The sequence below is a fragment of the Neomonachus schauinslandi genome, chromosome 2 (assembly GCF_002201575.2).
Source record: "Neomonachus schauinslandi chromosome 2, ASM220157v2, whole genome shotgun sequence".
Lineage (NCBI taxonomy): Eukaryota > Metazoa > Chordata > Mammalia > Carnivora > Phocidae > Neomonachus > Neomonachus schauinslandi.
The window spans coordinates 49,552,610-49,579,208 of record NC_058404.1 but is presented as its reverse complement, the minus strand read 5'-3'; the positions used below and the strand labels follow the sequence as shown (position 1 = coordinate 49,579,208).

The 26,599-nt window shown below is 37.2% G+C and overlaps 1 protein-coding gene across 1 annotated transcript in view; it reads right to left on the bottom strand.

The window, feature by feature from the left end:
* The window catches only part of ELP3 (elongator acetyltransferase complex subunit 3), a 103,963-nt gene that overhangs the window by 38,791 nt on the left and 38,573 nt on the right, over positions 1 to 26,599 (bottom strand). The window contains exons 8-10 of the mRNA XM_021698806.2: positions 16,181 to 16,342; positions 13,188 to 13,314; positions 3,267 to 3,460 (exon numbers count right to left, since the gene is read on the bottom strand). Coding sequence (XP_021554481.1) covers positions 3,267 to 3,460; positions 13,188 to 13,314; positions 16,181 to 16,342 — 483 coding nt within the window. The remainder of the gene's footprint in view (positions 1 to 3,266; positions 3,461 to 13,187; positions 13,315 to 16,180; positions 16,343 to 26,599) is intronic.

The window sequence follows — 26,599 nt, the reverse complement described above, 5'->3', positions numbered from 1 at the left end:
CTGAGGCATCCATTTCAAAAGACATCCATCCTGAGTAAACATATTGCCAGCTGTGTGACACAGCAACTAGCTAAACAACCAGATAAGGATTTAGACTGCCCCTTCCCCCAACAAAGTTCCCTCTTTCAGAAAGCCCTGGGTAACCTAGATAACTGGCCCACTGAGTGGCCCCATTTCTTCCTTATCATACCCTAATTCCCACTCTTATTCTTTAAATTAACCAATAATGAGTGAACCCACAAAACCCTAGACACTCCACCCTTGGATCCTAATAAAGGCAGAGAGGCCCAGGTTCATGCCTTTCCCCCATTCCCTCTCAAGCTCACTGTGTACCTATTGGGTTTGATAGCTACCCTCCAGGACATTTGAGTAACAAATCTTGTTTCTCAAAGTCCCCTGATGGTTTTTGCTGCAGTGTGTCCTGTAATTATAATAAGCAGCGTAAGGGCTAGTCCAGCAACACTGGCCCCCATAGGGGAAATATGTGTTAGGGCTCACTATGAATAATAAGGGCCAGGTAAGTGTCTCAGGTACTCAGAGCTGATAAGATCACTATCATTAAATTAAGGTCGACAAAACAGATCTGTTGTCACACTCCGCTGCTGGGAAGTAGTATCTTCACTTGTATCTAGTTGCTCAAGTCAGTTAAATGCAAATAATCTTTTTCTTTTGTCTTTGTTACTACTACTTATTGCATCTTTGTTTTCTTTTGTATTAATTTACATTTTTACAAAGTTACAGAAAAAGTCCCAAGTGCAGTACAAATAACTATTTTCCTAAATTATTTGATGGTAAATTGGGAACAAGATGTTCCAACACCCTCAGAATACTTAAAGTATTTCCTACAACAGGGATATTCTCTTACACAATCATAATACAACCATCAAAATCCGGAAATTAACACCGGTACTTTACTATTGTCTAATCCTGGACTCCACTGCAGGCTCACCAGTGTCTAAATAATGTCCTTTATAGCAAAAGGGTCCAGTCAGAACCCTGTGTTGTATTTAGGTATCATGACTTTTTAGTCTCCTTCAAAATGAAACTCTTTCCTTAATTCTTATAATTTTGAAGATTTCACACTATTTTTTAGAATATCCCTCAATTTGGGTTTGTCTGCTGTTTCCTCATAATTAAATTCAGATTATGGAATTTTGGCTGAGTAACACAGAAGTGATACTGTCATACTATCATGTGGCACATAACTGACTTGTCCTGTTATTGATGATATTCACTTTGACCAGCTGCCAGTCTTCTCCACAGTCAAGTTACTTATTTCTGCTCTGTAATTAATAAGCATGTTGTAGGGAGGTATTCTGAAACAATTCGCATTATTCGCAGTAGCTATGTTCTACAAAGTTGCCATGAACGCTGAATTAGTGAATATTAAAACACTGCTCCTAGGGGGAATACAGGGTAGGTTCCTGTGAGCCTTTGGTCACAACATTTTCATTAACTGATCAACATATAACCTTGTTTCACATGTGTTTAACAACACCTTATATATATAATTATTGATTCAATATTGAACTCCTGGCCAACAGTGCTGTAACTCAAGGCTGAATGAAGCTTATCTAACACATCTATTTTCTCCAGAAGGCACATCATAGCTTTCTTGCACTTAGGAACACTACACAACATTTCAGTACTACCCTTAAGGGTCATTTTAAATAGTGAAATCACCAACAAATGGCAAAAAAAATGCAAAAAAACATGGCTTTAAACAGACTGTGAAAAAGACACACTGTATTTATTATTTATTATACATTTCTATATCTTCCTATATGTTGAAAACCATTGAGTTCACACCAGTATCTCCTATTCTAAAACACCACAGGGTGCACTCTAATTTTCTTTTTCACACTTGTAATTTCCATTCCAGGTAACACAAAACCTAGCTCCCATTATCCTTAATATTGTCTACTTTCCTAGATCAACGCTCTGCAAGTAACCAATCTTCCGTTGCTGTCCTCTTCTCTGCACCCACCCCAGAGATATGCTCCTCACCCTGCTCAGTTCTGACATCCTGTGCCAGACCAGCCCTTGGCGAGAATGCCCTTTTTACCACATCTGGGCTGCCAGAGACCACACCACACCACTGCCTCCTCCACAGGTGCAGCCTACATACCCGCCCTGTGGCTCCCTACTTCTGTGCGGATGGCTGTATCGTTGGAACACCTTCTAATGTCTTTTGAACTGAGTTTCAGAAGGGTTGAAAAAGAAGGGGAAGGACAATGCAAACAGTTTTGGCAGCTGAGTTTTCCTCAGTATTTAAAAGAAAAAAAACAGAAATCATATGGGCAATTTAGATCCTTAAACTGGGCCAATAATTTAAAAAAATTTAATAAATCAAATATGTTGTGGCAGAAGTATGGTGTGTAAATATCCTTCAACTTTTAAGCAAATCCATTATTTTATATTCTTGATAATTTTCTTCATTCTGCTTATTTTCAGTACTCACTGTTTTATATTATGAGGAACACAATTTTTGTGCTCAGTGGAGTAATAATCACAGCAACTGATTGTACATGCATTTGCTAGTCACCTTTTCAAACCTTCTGTTTGTACTAGAATCTAGGCAGCTTTTGGCAAGATGGTGGAAATGTGCCTTCCTGAACAGCAAAGACAGGGATGGCTTTGTCAGGATTGTAGGTAGACCAGGTAACTTTATGGTTCCTAAAATTTTTCTTCCATGTTATGTTTCTTGTAAAATAAATAAACAAACATATGTATGTATGTATGTCATGAATGCAAATGAGATCTTAGGTTCTCTCCGCTAGGAAAAAAGCCGTTAAGATGATTTCTTTCATGCCATCAGGAACAGGTTACTCTTTCTCCACATTTACATTAATATCTGTGAAGAATGATTATAGCTACTCTTTCTTTTTTTTTCTTTAGAGGCTCTGCAACAGGGATAACAGACACATGGCTACACTTCCTCCTTCCATACTCACTACTATATCCAGATTGAAGTAGACCTGTAAAAGGAAATTCTGGAACCAACATCATGCATATGTACCATCATAACTCCATTTCCTGGCACATGAAGCAATGGAGAGATGAATACATGAATAAATAAGATACTGGCAAAGTGGCCTGGACATGATTTCCATCTCTGTCTATGTATAGACAGCATTCCAGGTCTCATTTTTAATTAAAAAAAAATAAGATTCAAACCCCTCAATATTAACTCGGACTGCTCTCATTAGAAATTAAACAGACAGACTCATCACTGATTACTTCTGGCATAAAAGAGAACACACTACCTCTGCACTCGGTACACTCGAGTCCATGGAGGCACAAGAGCAAGGATCCGAGCCACCAATTCGATCAGGTCGCTAGGAGAATAACTCTTATATCTTCCTGACTTCCACAGCTCATAAAGCCCAGTTCCCCGAATCACCAGAGTAGGGTAGAGTTTCAAACCATCAGGACGAAAAGCAGGGTTCTCAAAAAATTCCTGTGAATGGAGAATAGAAAATTACAACTCCATTAGTTATGTAGAGATTGATGAAGGTTCCATGGTCAAGTTTCAGTCCTGGGCCAGCTTCTCTCACATACCTACCAAGTCCTTAGACTGCCTTGATGGAACAAAATAGCAACCCATTGTTTTTACAGTCTCACTGGAGCAAAATGTGTGCATGCTGGGTTACAAAGCCCTCGTTAATCCAGCCCCTGTCTACTGCTGCAATCTCATCTCCTCACCACCTGCCTCTCTGCCTTTGCAAAGGCAATTTCCTCTGTCTGGAAAGTACATCAATTTTACTTCATCTAGCTAATCTCCAGGTCTCGGCATGAATGCCAATTCTTCAGAGAGGCCTTCCTGACCTTCAAATACAAGTTGCCTCGCTTAAAAAAAAAAAAAAATTCATACTGAATTCTATATTACTGCTTTCTTAGTATCATCACACTGATAATTTATTCGATGCCTGCCTTCACCTCTAGACTGTATCCTCCTTTCATAATAGAATATGCTTAACTGTTCCAACTTTTAAAAAAGTTGTGACAGAGATCATCACTTGCCTGCAAAAACTAAAATGTTTACTATACAGCCCTTAGCAGAAAGAGTATGCCAATCCCTCTTCAGGCCAACTGGCACCATTCCTAACCTGGGATACACACTATCTGTTATCTAGACACTGAGAAATACATCTAATTTATCTACTTTGACATAGTCATTTCCTGTACTATATCATCTCAGCTGGCTTTATTTGGGATAAAGCAAGGAGACACCAGGCATTATCCTTTCCATGACTTTGCACTGCTCATTTGCTCTTACTTTAGCACAGTGCGTGATAGAGGAATGAAGGTGGAATCAGTTTCCTCTCACCCCACCCTGGCATTAGTACCTAAGGAGCCAGCTGTACTACATCGTGACTATAACAATGCTTTTTATCTTGTGCTCCGTTATTCTTGTAGAGCTTTCCAAAGCTTAACTTGCTTTTCAAAGAAATGTAACTACAGACTTTTCGATCTCTCATTGATTTCTGTCATATTCTTAAATGCTGTATTCTTTGTGCATCATTTGGTCTTAGGGATATTCTTCTGTAATTGCATGTAATTTTCCCTGTAACATTTATATATTAATGATTCATTAGGCCTTTATAAGTATTCTATAGCCACCCAAAAGAACACATATGGCAAGTCATTCTGTACCTAGTCTGAATCCATAATGGAATATGGGATTTCAGAAAAGTAGTTCAAGGGCTTATATGATAAATTTAGAAGATAGTTGGGTTGGTAAGAATGATGATAGATGAAATCGGTTCTGGACTTCTGGTTAAACATGGAGAATTGAAACGTGTGTTTCCTTCCTTTCCCTCCAAAATCACTGTAATATAAGAGATGAACTTTTAAAAAAGTATAAACCCAGAAGAACAAAAAGAACATCAGAGGAAATCAGTTGGGTGTTAGAGGACAGGACCAGTGATGGTAATAAATTTTTGGAAGACAGAAAATGGATGAAGATTGGTAAATGACTTTGCAAGTAAATAAAACTGTAAACAAAGTATCTGCAAAAGTGGATACCCATGAAAAGTCCAGCTCAGTCACACTAGAGTCCCAGAAAAGCTCATGGGTCAAAAGTACCATTAACCAGGCAGGATAGAAGAAATCACAGGATTTCTTCTGTCTGAACATGGAGGGATTTATCCCTTATTCCTTTGGCCTGCCTACAGGTAGTCACCTGCCCATTTGTTCCCTGGAGAAACTGCTGGATTCTGAGATTCCAGGTACAAAGGAAGGCCTAGGTGAGGATAAAGGCTGAAGACAGAGAGATTAAGTGAAAGCCAGCACACTCACTGGTGGATTCCCTGCCTTGCTCCCTGGATACCAGCAGTCAATTTTCTGTGACCTACTCATACCAGCCACCCCCAAGCAGGAAGTTGGAGAGTTCATCTCTGGATTAATCAAATGGCCCTAAATAAGAGTTCAAGATACTGACATTTGAGAATCCCCTAAAGAAAAGGAGAGCTGGGGCACATCTGGCTGGCTCAGTTGGAGAGCATGTGACTCTTGATCTTGGGGTTGTGAGTTCAAGCCCTATGGTTGGGTGTAGATTACTGAAAAATAAAATCTTAAAAAATATAAATAAAATAAAACCTTAAAAAAAAGAAAAGGAGAGATTATATGAATATCCTTCAATGAGGTATCCCAGCAGCTAGCTACCTAGACCTTGCAATCTGTTCTTTCAGCCCCTTACTTTTATTTTTTAATTTAAAATTTTTTAAGGGGGGTTGGGTGGAGCAGAGGGAGAGGGAAAGAAAGCCTCTTAAGCAGGCTCCACGCCCAGCACGGAGCCTGACACGGGGCTTAATCTCACAACCTGAGATCATGACCTGAGACAAAATCAAGAGCTGGACGCTTAACTGACTAAGCTACCCAGGCCCCCCCCGTCCCTTACTTTTAAAGTATGACCATTTGGCTAAGGATCACCAGAAACTTGAAGGAAGCCTAAAAAATAAAGGGCAGAACAAAACAAAAAGAAAAAAAAGGAACTTGGAGGAAAGATGCATTGCATAAAGGAAAATGAAACTTAAAAAACCCTATAATTCCTTCAGAGAGAGAAGATCTATTACATCTATTAAACAAGAACAAGATGCTAAAGAAAAACAACCAGAAGGTAAGAAAGAACTCTTGAAAATCAAAGCTATAACAAAAATAATAACATTTAACAGAAAAGTTGAAAGATAAACATGAGAATAGAAGAAAGCAGAAAAAAAAGGACAAATAGGTAAAAAATATAAAAAAGACGAACCTGGGAGATCCAACATTTACTTAATAGGAGTTTTAGAAAGAGAACATAGAGGGCGCCTGGGTGGCTCAGTTGGTTGAGCGACTGCCTTCGGCTCAGGTCACGATCCTGGAGTCCCTGGATCGAGTCCCGCATCAGGCTCCCTGCTCGGCGAGGAGCCTGCTTCTCCCTCTAACCCTCCCCCCTCTCATGTACTCTCAAATAAATAAATAAATCTTTAAAAAAAAAAAAAAGAAAGAGAACATAGAAAATGAAAGGGGAAAATTATCCAGTGGTACAAGGGAATTTCCCAGATGACAGATCCTTCAAAAATCTAGCACAATTAGTTAAAAACCTCTTGCCAAGATACAGCACTGTGAAATTTCACAACATATGGGATAAAGACAATTTTCTAAAATATTCCAGAGTTAACAAAACACCCAGGTTACATAGATCATAGGATTAAAGAATAAGGAATAAAAACAAAATTGTGCTCTTAACAGCAAAGCTAAAAGCTACAAGGCAATGGTGCAATGCCTTAAAAAAATGTTTTTGCACAATTCTGTAAGTGTGAAGGTTGCAAAGAGCCATTTTTTCAAGCACACCAAAGCCTTACTTTCTATGATGAATATTTCCTAAGGAAACTGGTGGAAAATGTGTTTTAGTAAAGTCAAGGAATAAACAAATAAAAAGGGTTAACTTGGAAACCAGAAAACAAAGAATCCAATCCAGGAGATTGGTGAAGAGAAGTCTCTAGGAGGACAGTTGTGAACCAGGCACAGAGAACTGCCAGTCCAGTTTGGAGTTGGAGGACAAGACATCCATGAGTCATGTCACTAGCCTAAAAAAGGAACTGAGAGAATATCTGATTAATTAGGCCACTGGTAGAGAGGCCTTAACATTGAGTGGGTGGGTACCCTTGAAAGTTACAGGTGCATAGAGAACTAAGCAAATTAAAAAAAAGACAGTTATTAATTCTAGAAAAAACCCAAAATGTTATTCAAGAAAAGAATGTTAGTATATTACTTGGCTCTATGTCAGTAATAATTTATGTAAAAACTGTAATGTAAACATTGACTACTAATGTAGCTAAAATAGTGATGTAACAATATTGAGAGAATGGGAGCAGAGTTTAAAAGAATTAACTTTTCATCTACAATAAGACAAGAGAATCTATCCAAAATCATCAGGAAAAAGCAATCCAAGCATGGTAGTAAGAAATACAGAGGGGTAAATACCCAGAAAAAAACTCCAGCTACAACAGTTGAAAGTGGCAGAGGACTACTGTGTTTTGATATGATCTCTCTAGGATGTACTGAATTTTCAAGTAATATTTAATAGTGATTTTATTATTTAACAACTTTTATATTGTAAAGATAAAAAATTAATCTGATAAACATCAGTCTGGTGCAATGTGAATGGAACATCAGAAGGGAAGAGGGCTGGTGGCTGGGTGATTTAGTTGAGAAGCTGTCAAACTGTGTAGGTGAGCTGATGAAAGTATGAACTGAAGTTGTGGCAGTGGGGACCGAGAGGAGGGGAGCTCTGAAGGACAGGCAGAGGGAGTTACTGACAACCTCCTGTGGAGTTAGATTCAAGGTATGAAGGAATAGTCACAGCAGCAAAGATTTACTGAGCGCTCACTACGTGCCAGGCATGTTTCTAAGTGTGTTACATCCATTTTCTCAGCTGATCTTCAAAATAGGGAGATACTATAATTAACCTCATTTTTGAGATGAGGAAACTGGGGAACAAAGCAGTCAAACAGTCTGTTACTAAGTACTGGGGGCCAGGATCCAAACTAGGCGGTCTGGCTCCAGAGTCCACATATTCTCTACTTGCTCCTGAATGACTCCTGAATTTCTGGCTAGGGAGAATATGTGGATGAAGAGGCCACCAAGCATGACAGGAAAAAAAAAGAGGAAGAGACGGCTAGGGGAAAGGATAAATATGTCCACACTGGACATACCAAGTTCTAACTACATGTAAGACATCTAGTGCTAGCTGCAGAGTATTAAGTCTGCAAGACTGGTCTGAAGAGCCTAAGGCTTCAGGCTGGAGAGAAAATGAGACTCACCGAAGTGTAAGTGGTCAAGTTAGAATAGAAGAAAGGCAAGCAGACAGAAGAGAGCAAAAGACAGAACCTACATTTCAGTGGTGGGAAGAAAAAGAAGACAGAGCAGAAAAGAAAGAGTCCTGGAGGTAAGAAGAGAGCCAGGAGACAGAAGAGTCACAAAAGCCAGGAGGGTGAGAATCCCAAAACGGAGACAAGTCTTTAACAACAACAAATGCTAAGACTGAATAACATGACAGAAGAGAAGTATCCTTTGCATCTGGAGATTAGGAAGTCTTTTACAACATTCGAGAGAAGAGTTTCAGTGAAGGGTGGGAGCCAAACTGCAGTCGGTTTGAGGAATGAAGGGGAGGGAGAAGCAGAGACACTGGAGCGTTTGTAACATGATCTGTCTGGGTGCACTCAAGGAAAAGGAAAGGAAGGTATTGCTGTCTTTCACTGTAGGTTTTTCGGTACAATTTGACTTTTAAAATTATGCATGTATTCCTTTGATTTGAATAAAAAATAACTAAAAGTAGAATGAGGTTTAAAGTTTTGTTAAGACCCAACTTGACTTGTATTTCAACATCATTCAGGTCATGAATAGTCATTCATAGTCAAACTTCCCTTCACCTAAAAAAGCTACCACAGAAAGGTGCCATGGAAAGGGTGCTTACCTAAGAGCTTGGGTTCTACCTGAGACGCACCACTGACTTGACCAGTTACGTAATCTCATCAGGCCGGCTTCCTCAACTGAAGAAACTACAACAGGTGGTCTTTTCTGATAGAATGCTACAGTGACTTGTTTCCTATGCCACTATCTTCATAACAAGGCTTTATATTAAAAACAAGTTAACAACAAATACCACTAGCCATCCCTGCCAAACAGTAGTAACTCAATCACACTGGCTCAGTGGGGGAAAAAAAGAACTTGTGTCAGATGTTAATAGACTTTGAAAGACTTCTGGTAACTGACAGGAGATTCTGAAGAGAAATAAATGTTCTTCAAGCATTTCATTTCAATCTTAGCTTGGATATTCAAGAGCAGTCAAATTTTTAAAGGAATAAAACACCAAAACAGCTAAAAGTTACTTTGAGTAATAAATAAGTCCCATCTGAGGATAGCTGGAAAGGGTGAAGTTAATGCTTTCAGGATAAATTCCCGAATTTCCACCACAACAAGGACTTCCAGCTTTGTAAGAAAAAAGGAAGCTTCATTTTTGAGTTCCCGGAAAATATAAGCAAATGCTATTTATCACACACAGTTACAAGCTCTGCACCTACCACTAGATAAGAGTGTGAATTTGTCATGAACAGATGCAAATAAACAGATACGAAGAGTAGTGACCCAGAGCTGACCTAAACAACAAGGTGTGAGATCTAAGTCAATTTATAACTAGCACACTGTAGGCATACAACCCAAGATATAGCTGTGATATCTCAGCAGGCTAGGTAGTAGCTTTATGGATCCGTGCCAGGCAAGGCTATCCCGTCCTCTACAAATATAACATTTGGTACACTTCTGTAATTATAAGACAGACTCCTGATTTAGCAACACTTCCTATGGAACAAAACACATTAATTAGGGAAAATATATCTATGGGTTGCTAATGATGGGACAATAAAATAAAGTAGTGAAAAAAGTTTTTAAAGTATAAAATAGGGGTGCCTGGGTGGCTCAGTTGGTTAAGCGTCTGCCTTCAGCTCAGGTCATGATCTCAGGGTCCTGGGATCAGGTCCTGCGTGGGGTTCCCTGCTCAGTGGGCAGTCTGCTCCCTCTCCCTCTGCTAGTCCTACTAATTCAGGAAAGGATGTGAATTCCAAATAGGCCCAAACAAGATCTCCTAAACAAAAATTAGTTTTAAAAGTTTTTGTGTAACTTTTATTGGAGTGTATCTTAGATACAGAAAAGTACACAAACTCTAAGTGTATATCTTGACGGATTTTTACACATCTTATAACCAGCACCCAGACACTCAAATTAAGAAAAAGAATATCAAAACCTTAGAAGCCCACCTCATGCCTGTTTCCAGTTACAATTCCACCCTAAGTTTTTGGACTTCATATTAACAGAATTGTATGTTGGGTAGTCTTTTGGATCAGGTTTCCTTTGCTCAATTTTATGTTGAAAAGAATCAGTCATGTTGTTGCATGAGGTTGTAATTAATTTATTATTTTTATAGTATTTCATTGTATGACTACATCATAATTTATTTATGCATTCTGTTGTTAAATGGACACTTGTTGCCACTCTGATGATATTACCAATAGTAATTTGTGACCGTGACTTTTGGTAAATATGTGTAGGCATTTCTGTTGAGTATACATCTAGGAGTACAATTACTGGGTCATGGGGTATGCATATATTCACCCTTAGTAGATAATGTCATACGTGATGTACCAATGTACTAGCAGTAAATGAAGAATTCTAGTTGCTCCATACTCTTAGCAACATCTGATTTAGTCTTTTTTTCATTTTAGCTATTCTTAGCTTTTCTGGTGAATATATAGTAGGAATGCATCATAGTTTTAAATTTCATTTCTTTGAAGATTAATGACTTTGAGAACTTTTAAATATGTTTATCGGCTGTTTGAATATCCTATTTGTGAAGTGCTTGTTCAAATGTTTTTGCCATTCTCCTATTGGGCTGTCTGCTTTTTTCTTACTGATTTGTAGAAATTCTTTATTTTAAGGCAATTTAATTTTGCAGAGAATTTTCCTCTAGAGAGAAATGTTAGCTCTATTTTGTCACTCCTTTATTTGCTGGGATGCAGTCAGAAAAGGCATACAGTCTGTTCATATTCCCTTTGAGTTTTTCTGAAAAGATTACAAACAAGAAGATATATTTATTTACATGAAGAATTGTCTTTCCAATATTATCACTGAACTATATTTTGAAGACAGTAAGGAAAATGAATAGTAAGACTCAGCTATTTGCTATTATTTGAAACATGCCATATTTTTTTCAAAGGACACCTAAAGTTATGAATTCTGACTATATCTCTGGTCCACCTAGGAGCTGTGTTAAAGAAAAGTGTTTCAGGGGCCTTTTAGAATTGGAGTCTGGGTACCTGGCTATTAACCACTGAGGAGAGGCTATTAGTAGTAGATTCAAAATCTTTACACAGCTAACACAGGGGAATTAGTTACAGGGATATTTATGAATTAGTACTATCTTATAAATTGGCCTTTGGTTGTAATTCACTGGCTTAAAAATTATAAAGATAAACTTCTGACAAGGAAAGAAAGAATTATTAAATATGTCACAAATAAGGCAAGGTGAAGTCCATTTTTCTAAATAGAGTAAAATAAACTATTTTTGTGAATGAAATAACTTGATAAATACTTTCACTCTCTTCTCTAAAAGAATATCCCAAAGGTACTTTCTCTAGCTGAGAATCTGGAGGAGAAAAAAAAAAAAAAAAAAAGTCAAAAAAAACCCAATTCCCAAAAAAAAAAGGAACACAGATCAAACAAACATGTGACAGAGTAACAACAACAACAAAAAAATCCAAAAAACAAAAAAGCAAAGAACAAAAACCAAAACCAACCAACCCAGAGTTAGGTATTAAAATTTAAAAAACAGAAAACCTAGGAAAAAACCCAAGTATTTTCTCTTACTGTTTAATGAAATCCTGGAAGAGAAAAGCAGCTCTAAGTTCAGAAGCATCTGAAGAAATCATAAATAAAGGATGTATTTGACAACAGATACAAAAGTGAAAGGCCCAAGACAAAGTGGGCAAAAATATTTGTAACAACTATTTTTAAAAAACCAATGAGGAGCGCCTGTGTGGCTCAGTCGGTTAAGCGTCTGCCCTCGGCTTAGGCCATGATCTGAGGGTCCTGGGCTCCCTGCTCAGTGAGGAGTCTGCTTCTTTGTCTCCCTCTGCCCCTCTCCACTAATCGTGTGCTCACGTGTGCTCTCTCTCAGATAAATAAAATCTTTAAAAAAAACAAAAAACCCCCAATGAATCCAGAATGTCCTTACCTAGAAAGTTCATCTAAATTAACATTAAAAATATTCATATCCAACAGAGTAATTGGTCAGAGAACAAAAACACACAATTCTAAAAAGATGCAAGAATTATGATTATTACATGCAAACCTGAAAAATATATTACTATAATTATGAAATACAAGTTGAAATGGCACTTTAATCCACCAAATTAGCAAAGATAGAAACATTTTATCTGTGTGTGTATGTAAATACATAAACAGGAGAGATTTGGGGAAAAAGATAACCCTGCTAAAATGACTAAATTATTACAACCGTCTGAAAAGCAACTAATGTGGTGAGATTCTTTAAATGTTTATACCTTTACCTGGTAATTCTACTCCAGGGAATTTATCTTAAAGAAATAATCCTAAATACTACAAAAAGTTATAGGCATAAAACTGTTCACCTGCAGTGCTATTTACAATATAAAAAACTGGCAATAACTTCAATTTAAAAAAATTTGGAAGGAATTAAGCAAAGTATGGCATATTTATTTAATGGAAATTAAGTACACATTTAAATATGTTAACATTTTAACAGAGACCAGGCTATATAACAAGATAAATGCTTGCATTACGTTAAGTGAAAAAGCCATTAAAATAATTACTTACCATATATGTAAGTGTGTCTGTGTGTATATATGTATAAACTACCTCATCCCTCCAAAAAGCCTAAGCATAAAAAAATTCTAGAAAGAAGTATATTAAAATGTTAGGGTTTTATTTGGTGTTGGGGCTGTGAATGCCTTTTCTTTCACTACAGTGTTTCTACTGTTCTATAATGAGGACATATTGCTTAAATAATGATAGGGAAATCAGCAGTAAATAATCAAAAAGAGCAGAGAGGGTAGACAGAGCAGCATATAGAGGCATTCTAAATTAGCCTGGTTTAAGGCAACACTTACTGTAAACTGTTCAATGTCTCTCTCTAGTCCCACATTTGGCAGATCAGGCATCATATGAGCCACGACTTTGAACCCAGAATCCTTGGCCAGGTGAAATGACTCACATACTGCCTTCACAGTGTGGCCCCTGAGGAAAGAAAATTCACATCTGTTATACAAATAAATGGGAAGGGAGGTTAACACAAGGAACAGAGGGAAAACAATCTCTGAGACATGTAATGGTAGTTTTATAATGAAGAATAATATGGTTGGGGAATAAAAATCTCAGAAAATCATTTTTATATCTCTAGCTCTGAGAAGGCCTGGAAATAAATAATTTCACTTCTGAGATATTTCTCAGAAATTCCCCATGTACTTACTCAAGGCTGTGACAGTAAATGACTGGGTTAACCAGAGTTAATGTATACTAAAATTATTTGGACTATAAAAAAAAATTATTTAGGGCGCCTGGGTGGCTCAGTTGGTTAAGCGACTGCCTTCGGCTCAGGTCATGATCCTGGAGTCCTGGGATCGAGTCCCACATCGGGCTCCCTGCTCAGCAGGGAGTCTGCTTCTCCCTCTGACCCTCCCCCTCTCATGCTCTCTCTATCTCATTCTCTCTCTCAAATAAATAAATAAAATCTTTAAAAAAAAAATTATTTGGTTTAGCATCATCAGCTGAAGTAAGCTTACTGATGTAAATATTTAAGTTAAAACCAAAAAAATGAGCTCAAAACCATGCAGAAGCAGCCTCTTGTTACGCTCTTTCCTTTAAAAATCTTTTGAAATTATTTGGAGACAGACAGAGATGAAGAATGTCACCTACATACAAAATAGATTTCATTCTGGTGGTCTCCAAGGTCCTTAAAAAAGTGAGAAGAGTGAATGATTTAGTGACAAGGCAGAACCATCTGGGGCCAGCTGGGTAAATCATCTTACCATTCTAGTACCACATCCAAGTAGAAAGTAAGCCCTAATAACAGTTTGGGGCTACTATAAACTGAAGCCCTAAGCCAATCCTTTCACCTCCAAGACATTCCCATTTACCACACACACACACACACACACACACAAAATCCTAGAAATAATGGACTCCATCCTACTCTGGATGTTACCATCCATTTCCATTAAACCATTTCCAATCTCTTTTTGCTAACCACTTCCCAATTTATATGACTAGGCGAAGCCTCTCTCCTGATAACCCATGCAAATATCCAGTACTCTAAAGTTCTACTGTACAATACCATGGTCCCTAGGCACATGTAGTTACTCAGTTTATACTTAATTAAAATGAAAAATTCAGTTCCTCAGTTGCACTATCATATTGAACAGTGCAGGTGTAGAACACTTCAATCACTGTAGAATGTTCTGCTGGACAGCTCTGCTCTAAAGGAGACCCTCAACTGATTGTTCTACATGTATCTAGAATTCAGTACATCCAAAAATGAAATTCACCTTCCCTCCAAGACTCCTCTACTTCCCATTCTCTCCTACCCCCATTTCCATTCAGTCACTAAACACTGTCATTCACTTCTTTTCAAAACATCATTTCTTGTTTAAATGAGTGCAACAGCCTCTTAACTGGTCTTCCTTCTAGCATGCTCTTCTTAATCCACCTCCATACTGTGATCCTTCCAAAGGGATCTAAAATGCAGATATGTTCCTATCACAACTTAGCATAGAGCCTGTCCTCAGATTAAAGCCCAAACTCCCTGGGCTGATTTCTAAGTTTCCTCATCATCTGGCCACCATGGCTTACTTTTTCAGCCTCACCTCTTACCACTCTCCTACCTCATGCTCTACACTCTTAACCAAGCTAACCTGCTCCAAATCCCCTAAATATACCACGTGCACCCATCCTCAGGACTTTGCTTGTATGTTTCTTTCTGTCTGAAATAATCTTCCTCTTCCCCACCTAAGTCATACTCTTCCCGTAAGTCTCAAGTCTGATGTCATTCTTTTCAGAAAGCTTTCCTGACCTTCAAGAGACTCTTCCCATCTCCACAGGTACAACCCTTGATCACTGCAGCAGGCCAACCAGTGCTTCCGGTTTAAGACTCTCTCCTACAAGAGCGCATTCTACTCAGGTTAATCTTTCTTAAGCCTGATTTCTGTGTAATTCTTCCCTGTGCTCAAAAGTATCCAAAAGACCTCTAGTACCTAAAGGAAAGATTCCTCTCTCCTTAGCCTGGCATTCTTCTGGTGGTTTCTAAGATGCTGACCAGTGTATGTTTCCCTAGTTCCCTTTTACTTCCTTCTCCTACCACAACCCCCAATTATGTCTGCCCCTCCTGGTAAAGCAGCCTTTAAAGTCCAACTGAACACATACCAACTTCCCGAAGCCTGCCTTTACATCCACAATCAATGATCTCTGCTGCCTAATAAACTCCTGAAATCTTTTGTTTTTCTCTAATTTACCAATTAATCATGAAGTTCCTTATATAGCTAATCTTTCATGTGTATCTTTTCTCCTCAACTCAGTGATCTATTTCTAGAGTTCTACAAGAGAACTTCATATGGCTCTGTCAACCTTATTTCCATCCTTTCTTACCCTCCCAAATTTCTCAGTTTATATCCATTGCTCCCCAACCCTTCTTTCACTACTCTGCTTATTGGCATCCACTTCACAAAAACTAATCTTTTATGTATCACCCTGATGTCCTTCTTGTTCAAACCCTTCTCTTTGTTTCCATGCCCCTGGCCTTCTCTCCTGCTGTAGATGACCGATCTTGAGCCCTGCCTTCTGCTTTCCAAATGGGAAAGGCTGTTTATGACAAGAACAGGAAGAGAGAAGAGCACGTTTACAGGCTGCTGGAAAAGAGCCAGTAAAGACTAGAAATTAGGAAAGGGGATGGAAATTAAGAGCAGAGATAGAAGGATGACCCTGAAAAGAAGGAATACCTATATATCTTTCTCTAAGATTGGTAGGAAGGAGAAGAGGATGAACATGAACATAGATATAATCAGTGGGAGTTAGAAGGATACTTGTGTGAAATCATTTGCCCCCATCTTACCTGTTGGTATCTCTGGCCACATCTTCGTAGACACTCTGTACCCCAATTTCCAGCCTTGTGCAGCCATAGGTCAACATGTCACTTAAATGCCGCTTCATACAATAATCTGGTCTGGTCTCAATAGTAATTCCGATACACTTTGTGAGGCTTCTCTCAGAATACCTGTCAAGCAAATCTAAAAGTAAACAACCTACCACAGCTTTAGGACATTTGCTCCCATTTAAAGGACCGTCTTCTCTTAGTCCTGTAAGACAGTGGTTAAGAGAGTGGCCTCTAGACCCAGACTGTCTGCGTTCAAATCCTGGCTCTGCTACTTCCTAACTATGCAAACAGGAATGTTATTATTAACCTCTCTGTGCTTCGGTTTCATTATCTGCAAAATGAAGCTAATAGGAGTCATACCTCATAGGACTGACATGAGTGAACTAGCACACAGTACTGTTACCATTCATTATCATTCTTATCCTCCTACAGTACGCTGCAAACCATAATCTCCTTGAAAGCAGTGATTTCAACTGTGGAAACCCTAGCAACCACTTTTCATAGAAGTGAAAACTATCTGCCTTATTTATTTCCCACTCCATATTTTATGTCATGTTAAATAAAAGAAAAAAAAAGAAGGGGAGAGTAGGTATGTATAATGATCACAGAAATAATTTAGATAAAATGTCTTCTATATACACACAAGTCATTCTGCCAAGCCTATTAATTTTAGCAATGATTTACAAAATTAGGCATCAATTTTCTCTTTCACTAACACCAGGTATCAAAGTACTGAGTAACACTTTAGATTCAAGCTGCTTGAATTAATGGTTTTATTGCTGGCCAAGAATCCAGAGAAGTAAAAATGACTTGTTGAGGGGGCTGCTGCTGTGAGGGGGTACCTAACATTTACGCAGGCCACTGTGCCAAGCACTATGCGAGACACTCTGTACATATGGAATGCTCCCATCAGCTCTATGAAGTGTGTCTTCTTATTTTCATTTCACAGATGAAGAAACTGAGGTTCAAAGAGATTAAGTACCTTGTCCAAGGACACAGAGCTAATAACATCCAAGTCAGGATTTGAAATTGGGCCCACCTGACTTCCAAATCCTTGTTCTACACTTCACTTTATAGCACTGCTTAGACAATTCAGCAAGGAACATCAGATTTCTCTTTTCAACTTCTCTAACGTCCTAGAACCCAGTGATTCTTTTTGGTGCACCCTTCTACAACTTTCTCAATTCCTTGGGAGGGTGAGGGAAACCTCTTTTTTTTTTCTTTCCCCCGTTTAATTTTCTTCCTTTCAAAGAAGTTCAAAGTTCTTTCTTAAAGTACAAAAATCATAAAATTTCCAAAATTTTGTAACTACTCCTTTAGGTTCACTTCTTCATTAACTGTCAATAAAAGCTGACTTATTTAATGTTAATAACAGTTATTAACGAAGTTAAGAATCACTGAACTGGAGGATTGATTCTGAAATTTTCCATTCTCGACATTCAAACTCTTTTACACTGTTTATTACTGTATTCCATAAGGTTTTATACAGGATTACCAGAGGCAACAGAACTAAAAAGTAAATAAGTAGTCCAAAGTTACTAAAGTGAATCATGAGAGAGAAAAAGGGCTCCGATTTTATCGAATCTTGCCTAAGACAGGATACTAAATCATTATGCTTTTTTGAAGTAAATCAGAAAGTCACATACCTCTCAAATAGGTGGGTACCAAGACCTGCAGTAACAGAAGTACATAATGCCATGGCTAAATATAATTTTCTTTGAGTATCAATTACTGTGTTTGGGTAAAACCATATTTAAAAAATTAAAATACTATATTATGGAGAAAGGAAATCACATGAAGATTGATTTTAAAAAAAGGATAGCAAGAAACTCTAAATTAATTTATTTAAGAAAGTAAATAAGAACATATTAGAATCAAGCATTCCAAAATTGTTATCAAAAATCTCCCTATTAACTGCCTGTTTCATAAATATGGCCTCCAGTAGTTCTTAAAAGAAAGTTCAGCATCACAACAGTACCCTGCATCACTGGGAAAAAACTAGAGGACGGGCAACTGTGCAAGTGGGAATCTGCCTAGAGGAAAGAGGAAATCACCTGCTAATCTTTCTATTGCCCAGATCATGAAAGGCATGCAGACAGAGGAAGCTGCTGCAAGGACTATAAGGTCTCTTCCTAAGTAGTTGGAATATAGTAGAAGGACAGAGACAAGCCTTATTCTCAAATAATAATTTTACTCCATTTCAAAAATGTCTTTCCTCTTAAGGGAAATGCCATTATCTTTTGCAGGAGAAGAAATGGAAAAATGAAAGAAATTAAGTTTTTAAAAGCTAACATTTTATATTTACAGAAAGCTTTTACCACTATCTTCTTTTCAGAATTGTATTTTCATTTGAAAAGCAATTAAGCAAAAACTCTTTTAATCTGAATGACAAAAACAATGGGGTATTTTCCTAAAGAACAGAGTTTAAGGTCATTTTTCCTATAGGATCACTCTATTTTTATTAGGATTTTTGTTAATGCTACATTTAGTCCTACAATCACTGAACCTACCTCTTCATTTAACAGAGGTGTAAAGATATTAATGATTGTTCTTTAATATGCAAATATTTGCATTAAGGCTTTCAACTAGTCTAAGCAAATTACAACTTTTGGGGCGATTTTCAGGGCCTGCCATAACCCTCCATATCATTTTAGGTAGCCATCCAACAGTGTGCCTCTCCTTAGTACCTAGTTCAACTCCCATACCTTCTGGGGGGCCGCAGAATTCTTGGGCACCTAGGAAATGCGCTACACATTTTCCAACTCTGATCATAAACTTCTAAGAGACCAAGTCAGAGACCAAGTTTTTTTTTTTCTTTCCCCCGTTTAATTTCCTTCCTTTCAAAGAAGTTCAGAGTTCTTTCTTGAAGTACAAAAACCATAAAATTTTTGCACCCAGGTCTTCTAATTCCAATTCCACTGCTCTTTTTGTGATATTACAGGGTCATCTTAAATAAGTCTGGACCCTACCTGTATGGGGCTATGTGGAATCCTACACTTTTTTGTATGCCACAAAAAAGTGGCACCAACTATAAAAGATGCTAATATGCTCTGCAAAGCCAAATAACTTAAGCCAATAACTTATGACAGCATTTTTTTTTTTTTTAACAAGGCTGGGGGGTGGGGTGGGACAATACCTTCAAAGTTTGAACGTACACAAAAACTAAATGCTACCCAGTTTTCAAAACATAGCTCATATACATTTCTCCTCCCACAACATCTTCCCAGAGCCTCTCTTTACTTTGTGCTACCATTCCCAGAGCCACCTTGCCCATAATATGAATACAGTTTGCCCTGTTATTTGTGGATATTTGTCTGTGCAGCTAGACAGGAGGCTCCTTGAAGGCAGTACGCTCGAGTGTGTTTAGAGGTAACTGCTTAAGGGCTTCAGCACTAAAAACTTTCCTTTAGTGTAAAAAAAAAAAAAAAATACAAAGAATGAATAAATGAATCAGGCATAACTGAAGACACAGGTCTCTCTTTACTCCCATAGCAGCCTCTAGCTAATTCTGCTCGTTATCTTTCCTCTTGCAAAAAATCAACCCTAGAGGGTGCCTTGCACTAGACCAGGTATTCTATAGAAAGGAGTAATACACTAGCTCTTGTCCCAGAGACGCTTAACAATCTAGCTGCAAGAAAAAAGACACGGATGAAATCAAGAAGGATTTAAGAGCAAAGAGCTAGAAGGCGCAGAAATATAAATATATATTATTTCTTGGTTCTATTTATAGAAGGAAAAAAGTAAACTATAAAAGTGATATCTATTATTACTAACTCCTTGCCTGAAGGGCCCCAACAAAGGGGACACTGAAGGAAGACAGCAAACCAATGTTAAAGTCTCTCTATTATCTTCTGGAAACTGTTTACATGATTCACTCTAGGAAGACTATGGCATCAAAGAACACTTCTCATTGCTATCAATTTGTTGCAGTCCTCTTTTAAAACCTCTGTCATTAATAAAGTCGGATGTGTCTTAGTCTACTCCTGCGTGAAATCTCACTAGAGCTCTAGGCCCAAATTCCTGAAAACCTTAGAGAACCTTCCTACATGGACCTCAACTTGCTCAAACCAAATGGCAAAGTAAATAAAAATGGTACCTAGATGAAATGTTAATTTTCATTAGTCATAATATAAAACTCCTTTCCGTATCTACAATCCCAAAATCACTAAGTAGAATTTACAAAATTCTTGGACAGCCAAAGATGTTTGAATTGCCAAATAACATCTGGGATTACTGACCCAATTCCTCAATAGTAGCACCACAGAACAAATTATTTTTTACTATAATCATATCTGGAAAATATCTCAATAAAATTTTATGCTCTGTACAATGCTGTGCTGGTGATATTCTAGACTTAAGAATGACTGAGTTGGGTGTTGGGTGATTTAAAAATGACAATTTTTTTACTTTTCCCTTTATTTTTTGAGACAGTGGTCAAGTTTGCTTCCTGGATATTGGTTGTTATAGTCAAGGGGGTCTATAAAACAATAAGGTTCTGCCCAACACAAACTAAGGAAACAGAAAGAAACAGAATTCTGATTTTTAAATGAGCACAACCTATGAAAAACTAACCTGGTGACCTTGTAATTTAGCGAGAAATCAGGGACCTATCATGCTAGTTGACAAGGTGTAAGATATATATAGGAAAAACAACCCATAACATTTTGGGTTTTAATCCTTTCAACAGCTGACAAGAATGCTATCAGACAGCTGAAGAACCAACAGCAATGCATTATTAATAGAAAAGAAAAAAATTATAGTTATTACATATTCTTTTAATATTACATACACATTAAAATTTAAGGACTATATATAAGGACTATAAATGCATTATAGAAAAGTTGTCATTGTCAGAAAGTGACTGCTAGATGAAAAATAACTTCCAAATACATCTTTTAGATAAACATTCTCCTTCCAATAGAAATCTTCAAACTACAGAATGTCAGAGAAAGAAGTAATTTCAGAGATACTCTAGTCCCACCTCATCTTTACAGATGAGGAAAATAAAGCAGAGAACACGGAAGTGGCTTAAATCAGGTAATAATGCAAGATAATCACAGACATAAGTGTGAAATCTAAGTCTCCTGATTCTTCATGCACAGTTCTTTCCACTGGGTTCATTTAATAATGTTTACTTAGTACTCTCTATCTGTAAGACATTATGCTAGATATAAGGGTTCTCTTTTAAGAAGACATTCCCTCTTAAAGGAAATAGGAAGGGGTGCCAGACAGTTAAGTGTCCAACTCCTGATTTCAGCTCAGGTCATGATCTCAGGGTTGTGAGATTGAGCTCTGCATCAGGCTCCTCGCTCAGAGTGTAGTCGGCTTGAGATTCTCTCTCTCCTCTTCCTCTTCCTCTGCCCCTGCCCCGCCCTTTCTCCCTCCCTCCAATAAATAAATAAATAGAAATCTAAAAAAACCCCCCAAAACAAAAAACTGAAATCATACAGAATAAGCTCTCCCTGAGTAAAATGGCATTAAATTAGAAATCAACAACAATGAGATACCAAGAAAAACTCCGTTTTTTGGAAATTTGGAAATTAAACAACCAATTTCTATATAATCCATGGGTCAAAATATAAAGGATTTAAAAAATATTTTGAGTAGAATAATAATTATAATACAACATATCAAAGTTTGTGGGATTCTGCCAAAGCAGTGCTTAGAGGAAAACTTGAAGGTTTAAATACTTACATCAGGGGGGAAAAAAAGGTCTATAATAATGGCCAAGCCTCTATACCTTACTAAGTCACAGAAAATGAACCATAACGTACCCCAAAGAAAGAAGACAACAAAAAAAAGTAAAGCAGAAATCAATGAAGTAGAGGACATAAAGTCAAAAGTCAGTTCTTTGAAAAGAACAACAAAATTGATAAACCCCTAACTAATCAAGAAAAAAAGAGAAAACACAGATTATCCGTACCAGGATTCAAAGAGGGGTGATCACTAACATCCTACAGATATTAAAAGCATAATTAAGGGAATATTATGAACAACTTAATACCAAAAAGTTTGACAACCTGGATGAAGTAGACAAATTCCTTGAAAAATATAACTTACCAAAATGGATTCAGATAAAACAGAAAATCTGAATATCCCTAGTTAAGAATTGAATTAATCATCTAAAACCCTTCCATAAAGAAAACTTCAGCCTTGGATAATTTTACTGGTGAGTTCTAACAAACACTTATGGAAGAAAAACATTCATTTTATATGAACTTTCAGAAAACAGAGGAGGACACACTTCCTAACATGTTTTATGGGGCCGACATAATAACACAAATACCAAAACCTAACAAAGAAATAACAAAAAAGGAAATTACAAACCACCATCTCTCATGAACATATACACAAAATCCTTTCCAAAGTATTAGCAAAATGATATATAAAAAGGATAACACATTATGACCAAATAGGGTTTATCCTAGGAATGGAAGGTTAGTTTTTTGTTTTTTTTTTTTAAAGATTTTATTTATTTGACAGAGAGAGACACAGCGAGAGAGGGAACACAAGCAGGAGTGGGAGACGGAGAAGCAGGCTTCCCGCAGAGCAGGGAGCCCGATGCAGGGCTCGATCCCAGGACCCTGGGATCATGACCTGAGCCGAAGGCAGACGCTTAACAACTGAGCCACCCAGGCGTCCCTGAAGGTTAGTTTAAAATTAAAAAAAATCAAAGTAATCTACCTGATAAAAATAAAGGAGGAAAATTATGTGATCATCTGACTAGATACAGAGAAGTCATTAGACAAATGAATTAGTGATAAAACCTCTCAGCAAACTTCTTCAATCTAATAACGGTATCTACAAAAAACTCCTCAAGGAATATTGCAGTTAATATTGAAATATTCAATGTTTCCCCTGTGTTACTGGGAATAAGAAAAAGAAGCCCACTCTCACCACTTCTATTTAACACTGTCCTAATGTCCTAGCCATTACAATAAAGAAAAAGGATGCAAATCCAAGAAGAAAAATTAAAGCCTTCTGTATTTGCAAATTGTTTATGAAGAAAATCCTAGGAAATTTACAAAAACAACTTTTAGAACTAAGTAGTGAATTTATTAAGGTAATATGATACAAGGTTAATATACAAAAAAAAATCAAATGGTGTATCTATATATTATCTGTGATCAGTCTGAAAATGAAACTTTCAAGAAGTTCAATTTCTGTAGCATCAACAAACACAAAAATATTTTAGGATAAGTTTAACAGAAGGCTAATAACATCTCTACACTGGAGATTTCTAAGAGAAATTAAAGAAGACCTAAGTAAATGAGGAGATAGACTATTTTCATGGATCAGAAGACTCAATATTGTCATCAATTTTCTCTAAATTGTTCTATAGTTGTTTTTTTTTTTTTAAAGATTTTATTTATTTATTTGACAGAGAGAGAGAGAGACAGTGAGAGAGGGAACACAAGCAGGGGGAGTGAGAGAGGGAGAAGCAGGCTTCCCACGGAGCAGGGAGCCCGATGCGGGGCTCGATCCCAGGACCCTGGGATCATGACCTGAGCCTAAGGCAGAAGCTTAACGACTGAGCCACCAGGTGCCCCTAAATTGTTCTATAGTTTTAACGCAATCCCAATCCCAACACACTTTTTAGTAGAAACTGACAAGCTGATTCTAAACTTTACATAGAAATGCAAAGGAACTAGAATATCCAAGACAATCTTGAAAAACAATGACAAAGACAACTCATACTACTTGACTTCAAGATATACTATGAAGCTACAATAATCAAGACAGTGTGTTATTGGCATAAGAATTAAAAAATAGATCAATGGGACAGAACAGAGCCCAGTTCCACATTTATGGTCCATTAATTTTTGACAAAGCCACCAATATAACCTAAATGGGAAAGGGAAGTTTTTAAACAAGTAATGTTGAAACAATTAGATGTCTACCTATACGAGAAAAAAGAAACCTTGACTCCTACTTCACACTACATTTAAAAATTAATTCAAGATGGATCACAAGCCTAAATAGGCAAGTTAAGTATAAAAAGCTAAAACTAGAACTAGAAGAAAACACAGGAGAGTATCTTCTTGTCTTGGGAGTAAGCACAGGTTTAATAGAGACAATACAAAAAGCAGTAACAGAGCAAAAAATAACTAAATTAGACTTCATCAAAATAAAAACTTCAGCTTAAAGTTAATCTTAATAAAATGAATACTCAAGCCACAGACTGGGTTTTCATATTTGTAAAATATAAATCTAGCAAAGGACTGGTATCCAGGATTTATAACAGCCCAATAAAAAATGGGCAAAAGATTTTAACAGACACTTCACAAAGAATATATACAGAAAGCATAAGCACATAATAAAGTGCTCATCATCATTAGTCATCAGGAAAATGAAAATGAATGCCACAATGAGATACCATTACACACCTACCAGAATGGCTAAAATTAAAAAGACTGACAACACCATATGTTGGTGAGGATGTAGAACAACCAAATGCTCATACATCACTGGTGGGAGTACAAACGGTACAAGTACTTTGGAAAAATGTCTGGCAGTTTCTTATAAAATAAACATAAGATGTAGCAATTCTACTTCCAGCTTACCCAACAGAAATAAATACTATATTCACATTAAGACTTGTAAGAATATGTTCATTGAAGTTTTATCATAATTACTGCAAACTGAAACAGCCCAGGTGTCCATCAACAGAATAGATAAGCTGTGGTCTATGCATACAATGGAATACTACTCAGCACAACCACTGAAATATCCAACAACACTGATGAATCTCAAAATATTATGCTCAGTGAAAGAAGCCTTACACAAAAGAGCATATGGTTATATGGAAGGGGGAAAAAAAGGGAATAATGGCTGTCTTTGGAAGACACAGGTGAGAATTTACTGGGAAGGGGCACGAGGAAACTTTCTGGATGATGGTTACGTTCTATATCCTATTAGGGTTTTGATGCACAGGTATATACATTTATTAGAACTCATCAAACAATATACTTAAGATCTTTGCACTTCGTTGTGTGTAAATTTACTTCAAAAGAAAACACAGTGGACTAGTAATGATGTGCATGATGATATATTTGGAAAGAAGTGTACTGAAGTCTGCAACGTATTTTGAAATGCATAAAAAAAGAGGGATCCATGGATGGGTAGAAAAATGGATAGTGGGATATGTATGTGATAAAGCAAGTACTGTAGAATCCAGGTGACAAGTATGTAGTGCTCACTGAAAAATTCTGGTTTTTTGTTTGTTTGTTTCAAATAAAATGTTGGAAGAAAAACAGCAGCTAATATGACCGAGATTGTCTTTTAGGTTGGACTGCCAATGTTAAGGATCCTGGTCACCATCCACGAAAATCGGGCTGATCAAGGGAGGAAGTAAAAGAGGTCAATATAAAGTGAGGGGTGGAGAGTATATTAGAGCCAAAGCCCAGAAATGCAAGACGTCTGAAGTGTGCCAGAAATAATGCCGGGGCAGGAAGGCAGAAAATAGTCACTTTCAAGCCTTCTGAGGTTGCTTTTGCTTTCTTCCTAACTTCTGCAAGTCTATGAAACTGTCTTCTAGGCCTGGTATCCAGCGTTATCTAGCACTAGCTTTTCCAAGACATATAAGGACACAGCTGGAGGATTTAAAGTCATTAATGAGGGGCAAAAAAGAGGAAGGAACGGAAATGAATTAAAAATTCCACGGGGAGAAGGCATGACTCACCCACTTCTTGATGGGTAACTACCCTTTGAAATTGCATCTTTTGAAAACAGCCAAGAAGCATTAAAGATTGAATGTAAAACTGCTTCTGGGCAGGACTGATTAAAAAGGAATAAAACTATTTTAAAAGGTTACTCTGAGTTATCTGGCAATATTTGCATTCCAGTGAATGGGTGACTCAGATCCTACTGCTGGTCCTTCTCATCTCCAGAGCTATGATTTTTAGAGGACAACAGTCACCAGTAATTGTTGCTCTCCGCAGACAACTGAAGTCTCAGTCTAGCTGACAGAAATGAGTGATTATCACTTTGCTTGATTTAATGTGCCTTCACAGAAACCACACCTGCTTTGTCCTTGAACTCTTTGACTCAGCTTTCCAATTTTTCTATTTGCAAGGATATAACATACTTTTTGCTACTAACTTGCTGTAAATAATAACCAGGTTCACTTTTGGGGGCTTTTCCTCACCTTAACTTTTAATAACAAGCAAAACTTTAATCAGGTTTAAATCAGGTTCAATCAGGTTTACATATGGCTTAAACTTTAATCAGGTTAGACACTGGATAACAAAGGAGGGTAACACGAGCTAACTGCAATTTGAATGAAGACTTTTAACCTTAAACATTATGGACTCATCTGTCACTATGTAATTTTTAACCTAATTTTAAAATTAATCTTTTAAATTAAAACCTCTGCTA